The sequence below is a fragment of the Dermacentor variabilis genome, chromosome 9 (genome assembly GCF_050947875.1).
Source record: "Dermacentor variabilis isolate Ectoservices chromosome 9, ASM5094787v1, whole genome shotgun sequence".
Taxonomy (NCBI): Eukaryota; Metazoa; Arthropoda; class Arachnida; order Ixodida; family Ixodidae; genus Dermacentor; species Dermacentor variabilis.
In genome coordinates, this window is record NC_134576.1 from 49,840,716 (window position 1) to 49,853,944 (window position 13,229).

The 13,229-nt window shown below is 43.0% G+C and overlaps 1 protein-coding gene across 1 annotated transcript in view; it reads left to right on the forward strand.

Annotated features, from left to right (window-relative positions):
* The first annotated feature begins 1,611 nt into the window (after nucleotides 1-1,611).
* Nucleotides 1,612-13,229, forward strand: part of LOC142558348 (uncharacterized) — an 89,042-nt gene continuing 77,424 nt past the window's right edge. Inside the window, exons 1-3 of the mRNA XM_075670492.1 lie at nucleotides 1,612-1,740; nucleotides 2,727-8,752; nucleotides 11,657-11,954. Of these exons, the coding sequence (XP_075526607.1) occupies nucleotides 8,708-8,752; nucleotides 11,657-11,954 (343 nt within the window). The 5' untranslated portion in view covers nucleotides 1,612-1,740; nucleotides 2,727-8,707. The remainder of the gene's footprint in view (nucleotides 1,741-2,726; nucleotides 8,753-11,656; nucleotides 11,955-13,229) is intronic.

The following is a 13,229-nucleotide window of genomic DNA, read 5'->3' on the forward strand; positions in this document are numbered from 1 at the left end:
AACTGATAACTGGCCAGCCTTACAGGCCTAAACTTGGAAGATGCCTAGCCACCTGCATAGCATAACAGTGATAGGGTGGCACGCATAACTCAACCGACCTTTAATTCAAGCTTCCTTTACTGGAGCAGCTCAAGTATTCGAAGCAACAGCAAGCCTTGAGCAAATGAACATACATACCAGATCCTGCACTAAGCCAACTAGGAGCAATCACCACTTGCTGCTTATCGTTGTCAACGATGCACAGATAGACTAGATCTTGATGGGCACAACTAACATTAACGGAAGCTGTAAAGACAGTTGTAGCACAGTAAAACAAATTAGACAAATGACGGTACACACATAGAGCACTTCAGTACGTAACTGTCACAACGTGAAACATGCTCCTCGCACAACCGGGGAAAAATGTTCTTTTAGTTGTAAACATATCACGAGTGTGTAGAGTTCGTCTGGGTAGTTCGTTACCCGTAACGCAACGCCGAGCCACGAGTTGCCACAAGCTGGCGTGCGGACCTCTATTTTCTCTCTCGCGCCCGCTCTTACTTGCGCCTGCGCACAAACGGTTGGCGATCCCTCATATGAACATCTCGTTGGGGTAAGGTACGTGAATTTAGGATGGGGAGCGCGGCACCGCCAACTGCCGCCAACTTGTATGCTCAGTGTTACCGTTCGTAATTGTTATCCTAAAACAGCAGAAAAAAATTAAGGCAGACACACTACCTGTGTAATCTACCGTGTTAGTGTTATTACAATGTCGATCACGGATGCAAAGTTACGCATTTATGACATATTGTTAAAGGCGGGAGCATTCTATTAAGAAGGCTCGACACCAAAAGCACTGGATGAAGCGAGGCCGCCAGACCAAAAGCAAGGCCCTCCTCTTCGCCCGCCCCTATTCTTCTTCGTGTGTACAAGGTGCCGTTACAACATGAACAAAGAAAGCAGCGGACGTAGGTATAATGAGCCGACTCGTGCGCTCGTACATGTTTATCTTTGAAGGTACTGCCAAGCGACAGTAGCAGGGAAGTGAGTTTGTCTACCTGCTCGCTCACCACGCACACATAGCATGACACAACTTCACAGCTCACACATAAGAGCTGCTAACAAACTTTAATAAGCATGCAGTGGGTAGACAGCAGGGCTTAAAGCGCCGCAGTTGCCATATGACGCTCATAGCAAAAAAAAAAAAAAATCTTTTGCATCTGTGCTTTTATCTTTTCGAACTACATAACAATAAAGCGAAGTCATGCAATTATGTGTAGATATAAAATGTGCTTTTGGCTATTTTATTTTTCAGCATCTTATATCTTTATTTGGTCGCTTCATTTATTTTTTCTTGCACTGAAACTGCAAACCAAAACCCCGGGGCTGCGAGCGCATGGTGAACGTAACGGTAAAAATAGAAAAGACGCAATAATTCTTTTTTCTTTTTTTTTTTGTGCGTGTGCGCGAGTGCGTGATGCTTTTATTCTGCGCTTCAAACATCGCAGATCGCGCACTAACGCGCTCCAGATTCAGCATTCCGAAACTGAAGCAACATAACAGACCGCGTCTCACATACATTCCTCACTCAAATTTGGCCAGACACATCGCTTGTCGCATCACGCGTCATAATGGCTGCGCCCATGCAGTTCCTCTTGTGTGTTGTTTTGCCTCTGTGATGTGGTTTATTCCGAGCAATTTTCTTCATTCACCGACATTGTCTTTCCTGTTCCAATGTTTTCGACCGTAACGACAACATCAGTGCGTCTGTAGTGCCCATAATTTTGTCTTGGCGGTGTCAAATCACTGCAAATTATCGAAAGGATGCGTGTGGTCTGTTGTTGTGCGCTCGGAGTTTGATCGCTACAAGGAATACTGTGATCTCTTCGACTTGTCGCAGTTCCTTTTGGTCATGAACGCGAATGCCTTTTTTACTTTTCTTGCGAGTAGCTTGAAGTCAACGAAGCGTTGACACTATCTTGCTGCATTTGTCGACACGCGACTGGCAGCTGAAGAACCCCCGTGAACGGTGTCATATGTGTTTTATTTCTTTTTCTTCTGTGACTTTCCCTTACATGCGATTCTGCTTGCCGACTTATCCACACACAGATAGAAAAAAAATATATAAGTGGCTTTTTCGTAAAGAAACCAGCCTTGTGACCAAACAACCAAGATCTTATTTCTAGTCCGTATGAAAGCTCAGCACGGGAGCGTTGCCATCAGTTCACTTGTGACTAAAAACGACTCTTTAATGAGGTTTGATTTGATAGTGAGGTTTTAGTGAGTGAGTTGTTCTATTGTCATAAATGGCGATCGTGTATGTGAGCTCTGTTACGTCGCCGTTAGCGTAGTTCGCTAATTTTCGAAGTTTTCTCACATCTGTGGCCAAATGCTACCTATGCGGGCGTCTGTAATTGTTACCTTTAAGGTATCAAGAGCTTCTTAATTTGTGCACATAGGTTGCTTTGTGATGAGTTGTCCGAGATCACGAGGCCTCCTTTCATTTTCTTTTAGGAAGTGAATATTTGAGGAGCTTAAAAGTTCTGTAATCTGCCCTTTAAACCGTATCCTTCTCATGTCTTTGGGCAGCAAGAAAAAAAAAAAATCCTCTGTATAGTAAAGTGCAGTGCTGTTTACAAACGAAACTTCGCAAAGTGTGGTCATTAAACTTATAGGATGGACCAGACATTTTGAAACTCCTGAGCGTGGTTGTGATCCCTAATGTCTGTACCTTCTTTGTTTTTCAGGTAATGGCATGTGACTTGCTACGAGCCTACAGGAATGCTGAAAATTTCATTTGATGCTGCTCTGTTGCCTTTTGTCTGTGTCTAGTTTCAAGAAAACACTTGAAAACAAGGCATTCTGGACTGTGACAAATGGAATCTACGGGCCTGTCCTTATACATAGATATTAAGAACGCTTATGCTTGCGAAAAGACAACTAGTTGCTTGCCATAGGACACGCTGATGCTTTGGCATTTTCTCATCTGTACTTTTTGGCTTCAACCCTCTGACTCTACTTTACCTTTAACCTTTACTAAAAGAGATGCAAAAATGTTGCCCAATTTTCTTTAAGTTCCCCGAGGAACTAAATGAAACATGAGAAACTAAAAGAAAAAACATAGAACATGAAACTAAAGAAGCAATAAGCATACTCAATGAAAAAGTAATAAATGTATGGACTGCACCTTTTACTCAATGAAGACATGAATAAACAGGCCTTGTTTTGAGAAAGAGAGATTTTTTTTTTTTGCTATACATAAAATTCTTCAGTAGTATGCTTTCAACATTTGACAACAAGTGCAAACTGCAAAATGACCTGCACGAGTGCCCAATTCCAGCAGCAGGCAGTGGGGCTCGTCCTTGGAATATTGCTGCAAACTGCCAGGACGAGCGCCGCTATGAATTAGGGGTGAAAGTGATGGACACTTCATAATTTGCACCAACTGCTTGTTTACAATGTAGATAACCTCAAAGTTACTAAGAAAGAGACATTAGTTACTAAGACAGATCATAGGTGGATTCGAGGGGATTGGATGTCAGTACCTGAGCATATAACTTTCCAGGCAAAACTAGGCAGGATTCTTCACTCTGTTATTTTCAAAAAAATAGTTCTTACCTCTTCTCCTGTGCCTTGTGAGTCCACCCTGCAGTGTACACATTCTATGTCATGTTAATGTCATTGCAATGAGTCAACGACACTTTGGTGCTGATGCTTTGCTGATAACCTCCGAAAAACAAGACCATGACAAAAACAATATTATAACATTGAAGCGATCACTTACCATGTCCAGTATTGTTTTTATCATCATCATGTTATCATCTACATCCTGCAGTCTCCACATATGTGTTATTGTCATAACCATAATTTATATCACAGCCATGAAATGTCCTGGTAATAGATTGTTATGTAATTGATTTATTTCCACATGCTTATTCTTATTTGCACTGCAATAGGTGGCTGATGGTAATCAGAGTTTACAGCAATGATAGCAATGTGCAGGAGCTGCTGTGTGAAGCAAGCAAGCACACCTAATCATAAAAGAAGCACGACTCCTTACTCTAGTTTCAATCAAGTTTTAAGAAAATGTAGGTTTCTGTATTTATGTGGCAGCTGTTCGTACAATGTGTTGTTTAGATCTGGGAGATGTTATCGACGGCTCTCCATCTAGTCTCCTCGCCTGTCCATGCTCAAACATTGCATGTAATTTGCACTTCTCAATGCATTTTTACATCATGTTTAGGTAAGGTACCTTTGGAAATTTGAATACAGAATCAGGGACGTGGACAACACACAAAATCATTTCTACATCATCTACAATTCTGAGTGTGTCACTGCTTGCGTGTTCAGCTTTTACTATGCTGAACCAACTTGCCATATTGGCTGCTCTACTGCAGCACGCACCTACCTGTTTCGTCCAAAATAAATAAAAAGTATGCTTGCAGCAGCTATGCCGCACAGAAAGCGTAAATTTTCTTGGAGAAAGGAACAGTGATGCCTTCTATCTCTACTGTAGTGAAATTGATGCACTCCATGTTTTAACGTAGCAGAGACGTATGATTGACGAGCCTTCCTTTTGTGCATGAGATAACGTGTCAGTGTAAAGGTGTATGTGGATGAATAGAATTTTACTCGGCAGTATTGTTTACTGCTTCGCAGTTTTTAATGGGGCCCTAAAGTGTGAATAATTTTTAAAAATGAACAGATTTTCGGTCCCTTCACACATGACGCCAACAGATTCATGTACAGGCATGGCCACTGCTAGCAGGGACATATGGGCCTGTAGCATCGCTCCCCAGAGGGCACCGGCGCCTTGTGAAGTCTTGTGGCACAGGTGCATTCCATGCAATTGGTGAAAAGCTCGGTGAGCTGTCCGCTATGGTGTGATGCATGTCAAGGCTTCACGAGGCGCCGGTGGTGGTGCCATGCTGAGCCCTGCCGTGGTCTCCCATGTTCCCTCTAGCAGTGGCTGTGCCTCTACGTTACATCACCATGGTAAATTAGTATGGATTTCCAATGCTTAGCAGGGAAGAAAAGAAAGCAAGAAAACAGAAAGCAGCGGGGTGGAAGGAACACTAGGCTTGAAATGGCCTGGGCTTGAGAAAAACATTACAGCCTATGTAATGACAGGCAGGGGTACACTCAGTGCACATGCCCGTCACAACTTGTAGGGAATGTGTAACACGCAGCCGCTGAGAAAGATAATAAAACATTTTATTCGACAGTGCAAGCAATTCTGTCCTCACACAGCCACCACCTTCTTTTTGAACGTAAATTGTAGATCACCAGGGTAAACGCTCTTGACTTCTCCTTATACAAGAAACACCACTTCTGACCCACCTGCTAGCGTACGTTTACCGCACAGTCGCGCACCTGCTGTTTCTCGTCGTGTCACTTGATTTTTGTTGTGTGCAGTCGACTAAGTTCACATTGTGCAGTGTGTTTGGTGCTGTGCATGCTTTGGTGGCAACAGCACATAGTTGAGAAGTGCACAGTCCTGGCGAGCCAATTAAAGTTGATCGTGTTTCAAGAAAAATTTGACGACAGGACTTTAGGTACTTGCATACTGTTCATACATCTTTTAGAGAAGCATATGGCAAGGAGGAGATAGCACTTATGAGGAGAGTGGCGAAGGCTCACTCCTCTTTGAGCTCAGAGTGATTTATTGCCTCTTTAAGGCTTTCTACAGCCTTTCGAGTAGATGGCCCAATTACTGTCCGAAGTGCAGGGTGCAAGGCCTCGGTATCGTTAAGCTAGCTCATCAAGGCTTTATGAAATGTGAACTAGATTTTTTTTCCTCGTTTTTTTTTCTCAAGAACCATCGAATAGCACCTTTGCTGCTGTCTCATTGTAGCATGCACTTCTCCACTATTCAGAATGTATTCTTGCATACAGAGGTGGTATAAGTAGTTGCAATTCAAAAGTAGTTCAGTGCATTGGTAAAACAATAACCAGTCAGAATCTTTCTGGAAATTGAAAAAGCGATTCCAATACAATGGTGCTTCATTTCAACACCGAGCACCACTGTAGGGACAAGACTTCTTAACACTAAATCAGTTTGAAATTCGTAGGTATTTTTGCAATGTTGGTTTTCGTTTATTCAGAAGGAAAAGGTTGATTGTTAAGGAATAAAATAAAAGCTAAAGAATCTCTCTTGCAAACTGCTGCATCAGTGTGACATGGATTTCCAAATATTCTTGCATGTCTTGGTTGTTTTTGTTTGTAGAAAGTTCACAAAACTCACTGGTTTCAGTGCTTGATTATCGTATAAAGCAACATTAGTCTTTTTTTTTGTCAATAAGATGTTGGCTATAGCACATTACAGTCCAAGAACACAGTGCCTAGTACGCCACTGCACAACTCAAACAGAATTTGCATAGTTTCGCCATCCATTTGGGTGAGGGAACAAACGCGAGTTAATGACATCTTAGTTGAAATCAAGAAAAAGAAATGGGCATGGGCAGGACATGTAATGAGGAGGGAAGATAACCGATGGTCATTAAGGGTTACGGACTGGATTCCAAGGGAAGGGAAGCGTAGCAGGGGGCGGCAGAAAGTTAGGTGGGCGGATGAGATTAAGAAGTTTGCAGGGACGGCATGGCCACAATTAGTACATGACCGGGGCTGTTGGAGAAGTATGGGAGAGGCCTTTGCCCTGCAGTGGGCGTAACCAGCTGATGATGATGGTAATGCCATCCATTTGCATTCTCTCATTTTCGAGATGTAAACTCAGAAGTGAAAACTTTTCAGTATTGATGTCCCAGAAATTTTATTTGCAAGTGTAAGCTAACGTTGCTTTTAACAGACCTTACCGACTACATGCTCCATTCATAGTAAAGCCAACCAACTTGCCTTATTGTTATTTAATTGTTTATAGATATATTAATTTATGTATTCAGTTTACCCTACAGGCTTGGAGGAGCATTGGGTGGGGTGGGGGGAAGGGGTTACAGAATAATGACAAATATTTAAGGCATAAAAGGGAACTACATAGTAGGAGGAACAAATAAGTTCGTGCATTGGAAAGAAACGAACACTGTTAAACATTGGAAAAAATATGTACAAAGTCAAGGGAATACAATGCAAAACAAAGGCAAATACAATACAAAGCCGTACGACATAGTCGAGCGAACATGTGAAGTTCCAAAAGTTCACGAAATTTGGCAGGATCTTTTGTTGAAACATTATTATTTGGAAGGCTATTTCATAGTGCAACGGCACGTGGTAATGCAGAGTTATTAAATGGCTGTGTGCGGCCAAAAATGCGCCTGAAACTGAGGTGGTTATGAAGTCAAGTAGATCTGCGAGAATGAGTTTCAAGCAACAAGCAGCTGGACCATGAGTTATAGTAGTATTTATGAAAGAGGCATAGAAGAGCAACAGAGCAGCGGGAATCCAAGTCCGGCAGGGGAACATGGCGTTTAATTTGGGTAATGCTAAATTGGCGACTGTAGTTAGAAGTTATTAAGTGGGCAGCACGATATTGGTTGGATTCCAATTTATCTATTTGGTATTGTTGATGAGGACACCAGATCGATAAAGCATATTCAAGTTGAAGGCGTACAAAAGTTTGGTAGGCCTGTTGGCAGATGGTAGATGGCGAAAGGTGCAGATGACGACGTAAAAACCCTAATGTTCTGTTAGCTTCAGTGCATATCTTCTCGATGTGAGAGCTCCAGGCAAGATTAGTGCAAAAATAAACGCCAGGATATTTGTAAGTAGAGTGACGAGGAACTTCCACCGAACAGATTTTGTAAGGAAACTTGGGATATGATTTTATACGAGTGAAGGAAAGAACACAGCACTTAGATGTGTTAGGTGTCATTTGCTAATGGTCGTACCACTGATTAACTAGGTGAAGGTCATTTCGCAAAGTTAGTTGGTCATCATGACAGTTAATCATTTTGTAATTTACGCAATTATCTGCGAAAAGTCGTATGCAGGAGGAACTGTCGCTCTTCAAATCATTGATAAAAATTGGGAAAAGAAGAGGGCCTAACACACTACCTTGGGGTACACCTGATGTTACAACAAATGTGGACGAGCTAAAGTTATTCACAGATACAAACTGTTGCCAATTAGATAAGAAACTGCAAAGCCAGAATAATGGTAATGAGTCAATCCTAAGAGCAGATATTGCGATCTTATACAATGTCTTTGAAGAGTGGTACAGATAAAGTAATAAATGTTGACAAGTTTCTCCAAGCACAATGTAGGAAAAAGAATTAAGCAAAAAAGAGAAAAGTACATGTGGAAAAATGACACAATAAGAAGCTGCATTTAATAACGCATTAAAGATTGCTGTGTAGTGATAAGTTCCAAGAGGTTATTCGAGTCTATTACTGTTCGTGGAAAATAAGAATATTCAGAGCAATCGTTACACAGGGTGAGTGGGACAATTGACAGGGAGTACATACTTGCTTCTTGAAACCTTGAAAACTATTCGTGACGCATCATTGATACAACAATAGTTTAAAAGCTGAAAAAATAATTTTAGGCACTCGCATACGTTTTTACCCGTCACATCGCAGTTCACATATGAGCATAAAAATTGTAAATAGATCCAACAACTTTTTCCACATCTTTGTAATTTGTTTATATTTTCGTGAACAATCCGCCTACAGACACGGATGTGCCACAAGCTGCAGACACCTTGTCGCCGGTCGAGCATTCCAGTAGCCACTTGGATCCCTGGCAGTTGCTAGATTCCAACGGTCCGAACGAAGAAATGCAGGTGGTGCATGCAAGTGCCTCTGTGCTTGAAGAACCAAAGGTGAGCATCAGTTTCTCATCGTCAGTTTTGTCACTTTCCCTGCCTAAGACGTAGCAGCGAGGAACTCGCTGCCTGTAGCTGAACTTTCTTTTCCTCATCTCAACTTCTCACGCATAGTACATCACAGCACAATGTGGCCATAGATACGGGCATGCAACGAGATAGCCAAAAATACAGGTCACTGCTTTTTGCTAGGCTAGTTAGTTCATACTTATTATACTGTGTTAATTAAGCACAGTTGAAGCAGAACAATGTTTAGTTCCTACAAGCATACAAGGAAGGCGACTTTGTCGTGTTGGCCCGGCCCGCCAGGTCTTCAGTGAAAAAGCTCCGCAAGCAATCCTCAAGAACTACATCCTAGCAAAGAGCTATGTAAACAAGGTAAAGGCCGAGGCCATCTCACTGAGTAAAGACCTCCAACTCGCGAAATTATTCAACGCCATTAGTGCCCTTAAGAATGTCTCCTTGTTGGCGTTTATCAAAAAGATTAGTTATTATTAATGTTCTTACCTGTCCTTATCGTACTTCACTGTGTGCTGTGTGTTAACACATCATAATAACCAATAATATGTGATAGGGACTTAACTGATTAGGCAATGCTGATGTCCCTCGTGTGTAAATGAAATAAAAAATATGCCCTCATCACCAAGGTATTGCAGGTGTGAAGGCCAATTTAAAGTAAAGTAGTGTGGGATGTTTTATCCCAAAAGTATTTTTTTATAGTGTAAGCCAATCATGAGAAAAAATATTGGTATAAATGTCATAAAAATAGGGGCAAGTGCAGCTGTCAACAAGGTTTTTGGCATAAGAAGGTCATGTTTGTGTGGTGGCAGGGGGGTTTCTGACAAATAATTCCATTACTTTGGTTTGTTTGACTGATGTTTGATGTCTATTTACATATGAAGGGAAAGAATATAAAGATGCAATGAATGTCAAGGACAGATTCAGGGTTATGTTGGGGAGAGGATAAGAGGTCCAACAGCACCTGGTAAGGTCTGAGAGAGATAAGAGAGACATGCAACACACCAACTCAAGTGAGGCTTGAAAAGTGACAGCAGAAAAGAAATATAAACCAGGCAGATGGGGTAGAGGAAGATAAGAAGCAGGAGAAGTGAGAAGAAAAATATATGGGGCACAGGTGATTCCTTTATCCAAAAGGTAGGAGATGTTATCTGCCATTGTAGACATATAGAAACAGGGATAAGGGATCCCTTATGTTCTTGATAGCTTTATATTCTTCATAGCTGCAAAAAATTGCAGCCAAGAAGGAGATTTCACTTTCTTTCAGTGTATGTGTACAAACAATGTTTGTTTTTTGTCCTCCTTGAAACCTGGCCTTTGGCACCTTTGAAATCCTTGAACGGTCCTTGAATTTTGAGTCAAATATTCTGTATGAGCCATGTACACAAGTCCGTTCTGCACAAGAAGCCTGTGAAAGAGAGATGGAGAAATAGGAAAAGAGTAATAATAACCACGGCACTTCTTGACAGCTATCCTGACAGACTGGGGCCGCTATTTCATATCAACAGTTGTCCAGGACGTCTTCTACTCCTGCACTACAAAACATAAGTTGACAATGGCAGGCCACCTTCAGACCAACAGCCTCACAGACATCATAATAGAACTATCAAAGACATGCCTGCTATCATGAGTGGAATGCTGCTTTACCCATTGTAACATTTACCTATAATTCCTCCTGACAAAACTCTGCTGGCTATTTCTCCATTTTCTCTCTGGTACGGAAGAAACCCCACGCTGCCATCTGACACACTTCTTCCCACCGTTCCTGACACGTCGTCAGAGCATGCCTGTGATGCCATCTTCAGAGCTGTAGAGGCATGCAAAATTGCCTGCCTGTGCCTTACCACTTTACAGGAAAAGCAATGACACTTCTATGATGCTCACCATCGTGAAGCCCACTTCAACCACAGTGATATGGTCCTTCTTTGGACAACGTCACGGCGAGTTTGTCTTTGCGAAAAGTTGATTTTGCCTTACTCCGGCCCGTACTGTGTCATACAGGACTGAAGTCACGTATGAAACCTCGCCTGTCAATTCCACCACGTCTCGACCTTCCACATATTTTTTCCACGTCGCCTGCCTCAAGCAATACCACTAGGGACGATTTAGCGAGCACCGAAGTGGCACCTTTGCTGCCAAAGGTCTTGTTACCAAGCGCTGCCAGAGACGAAACTGAGGACAGTCAAGGGAACTGAGGACGGACAAGGAAGCGCTTGTCCTTGTCCGTCTTTCTTGTGTCCGTGGTTTTATTCGCGCTAAGCTACTACTTCAAAACATGGGGACAGTACAGATTACGATGACACTCACTGGTGTCACGTGAACTGTCTTCCATCTTCAATGCCAGTGAAGGCATTGTAAATACCCTCTAAATATATTTTAAACCCCTCTTCTCCCCGTAACAATATCCTTGGGACATCCATAGTAGGATATCGAAAAGTGGACGTCCGGCATAGGTCCCATTTGTCTCCAAAATGGTGCATGGACATTGAGACATGATTCAAATGTCTTTCGGATGAAGTGTCTTCGCTAGGTGGGAAGCAATCCATAGTGAGCAGTAAGGTAGGAAGACTAGCGAGTTGGAAAGGATGTGTACTTATTAATCAGCGTGAAAACAACGAGCGCTCGTCTTGTGTTCTTCCAGCTCTGTGTCTATCGTTGTTTTTGCACTGATTAATAAGTATGCATAGTAAGCAGTGCGTAAACAGACAAGGACAACTAAGGAAAAAACATGCAAAAAGAGGTTTTCCAAAACAAGAAATAGAGGCTTGTGCTCGAGCTCAATGTTTCTCACGATAACCATTTTCACGCTACACATGGGAGTGCATCGAGAGTTATGCCGTTAGTATGGTAATAAGGTGCTGTGACCTTTGCCCCCCTTTGCAGCCTGCGGCCAGTAGGAGTAACCGCGGCACGGCAGCCAGCCTCTCGGCGCGTCCTTTTCAGTGCCACTACTGTCCGATGGGCTTCGCCAGCGAGTCTGACCTGGCTCGACACAAACGCACGCACACGGGAGAGCGGCCCTTCCATTGCACGCACTGCTCAGTGACATTTTCACGCAAGGACCACCTGGGTGTGCACATGCGCAGCCATACGGGTGAGCGGCCCTTCAGGTGCGGCCGCTGCACCAAGGCTTTCACTAGGACAGACCACCTTCGGCGACATGTCCAGATGCACCACCCTTGACTCACTGCTTTCCTCCAGTCACAGGGATGGTTTAAATGACCTGCACAGTGACCCAAAGCGGAGTGCCAACGTTCTCTATGGAAGTTCTTGTGTGTGATGTACACCCGGCCACGAAATATTACGGACCATGAAATCTGAGAAAAAGCCAAATATCTCCGCAACATCACAACGCAGCCTGGTATTTGCATTTTGGCCCTCAACTAGAATGTGCTAACAACATTGTCGTATACAGTTTTTCAGACTGCTGCTGCAGGCTGCTCGGAAATGGAACATTTTCTAAGATCCCATGGCCTGTAAACTTTTGTGGCCGGGTGCACATGCTTGCATGATGTGGTGACAGAGTGCGAGTCTCGTGCCCACCTAGTAACTCAAGCACTGACAGTGAGTTTGCTTGACATCTTGCTCTGCTCAATTGGCCAAATCTACTCTTCTAGAGTGCAGAATCAATCTGTCCACTGGTAATTGTGTATGCAGTAACTTTGTGCCATCCATTGTACTACATTGAACGGTGTTTTTATTCCCACTTTAATATCTAAATCAGCCTTCAGTTTCTGAATTTCTATAAGTGCAGTCTGCAGAAACTGACCTGCCTTGACCTCACTGTTTCGAACCAGCAAACAGGGTAGAAGCCACTGGAACGAGCTCTGCGTTAGGTTGTCAGTACCTTGATGTTGCTGAAGCAGGAACTTCGGTCACATTGTGGATACGGTATGGCAACGCATGGCCGGAATCATGCCCACACATATGCTGTAACACTGTAGTGTGGCGCCACATATGCTGCGCCAAACAGTCCAGGACCTCGTGCGAACGTAGCTCAATGTCTTGCCTCAGACGATTTGGTGCCGCAGTGCTGAGAAAACAGGGACCTACTGACCACTTGCTAATGAGACGCCATGTTAGGGTGGTGCTGTGGAGCCTACCTGAAGTCTATTCTGTCTTAATCACTGCTATGATTGCACTCTACCATATGGTCTACATGGAAGTGCAGGGCTTGTAGTGATTGAATGCCTGCGCATTACACTCTTCTCCATGCACTACAAACTGGGTTTAACTTCACCATGCAGCGTATCGCTGGAACCAACATGTTAATTTTTTGTATCGCAATATCACTCGTCCTGGTGCCACTCACACAGATTGGTTTGGACGCCTTTTGTTCTCACTGGAATCGCACACGTGCAATGTTCAAACGAAATGTTTATTTGTAAACTTACAGAGTGTCATATTATGCCTTTAGTACCCGTTTTTGAAGGTGTACAGATATGAAAATCATGTG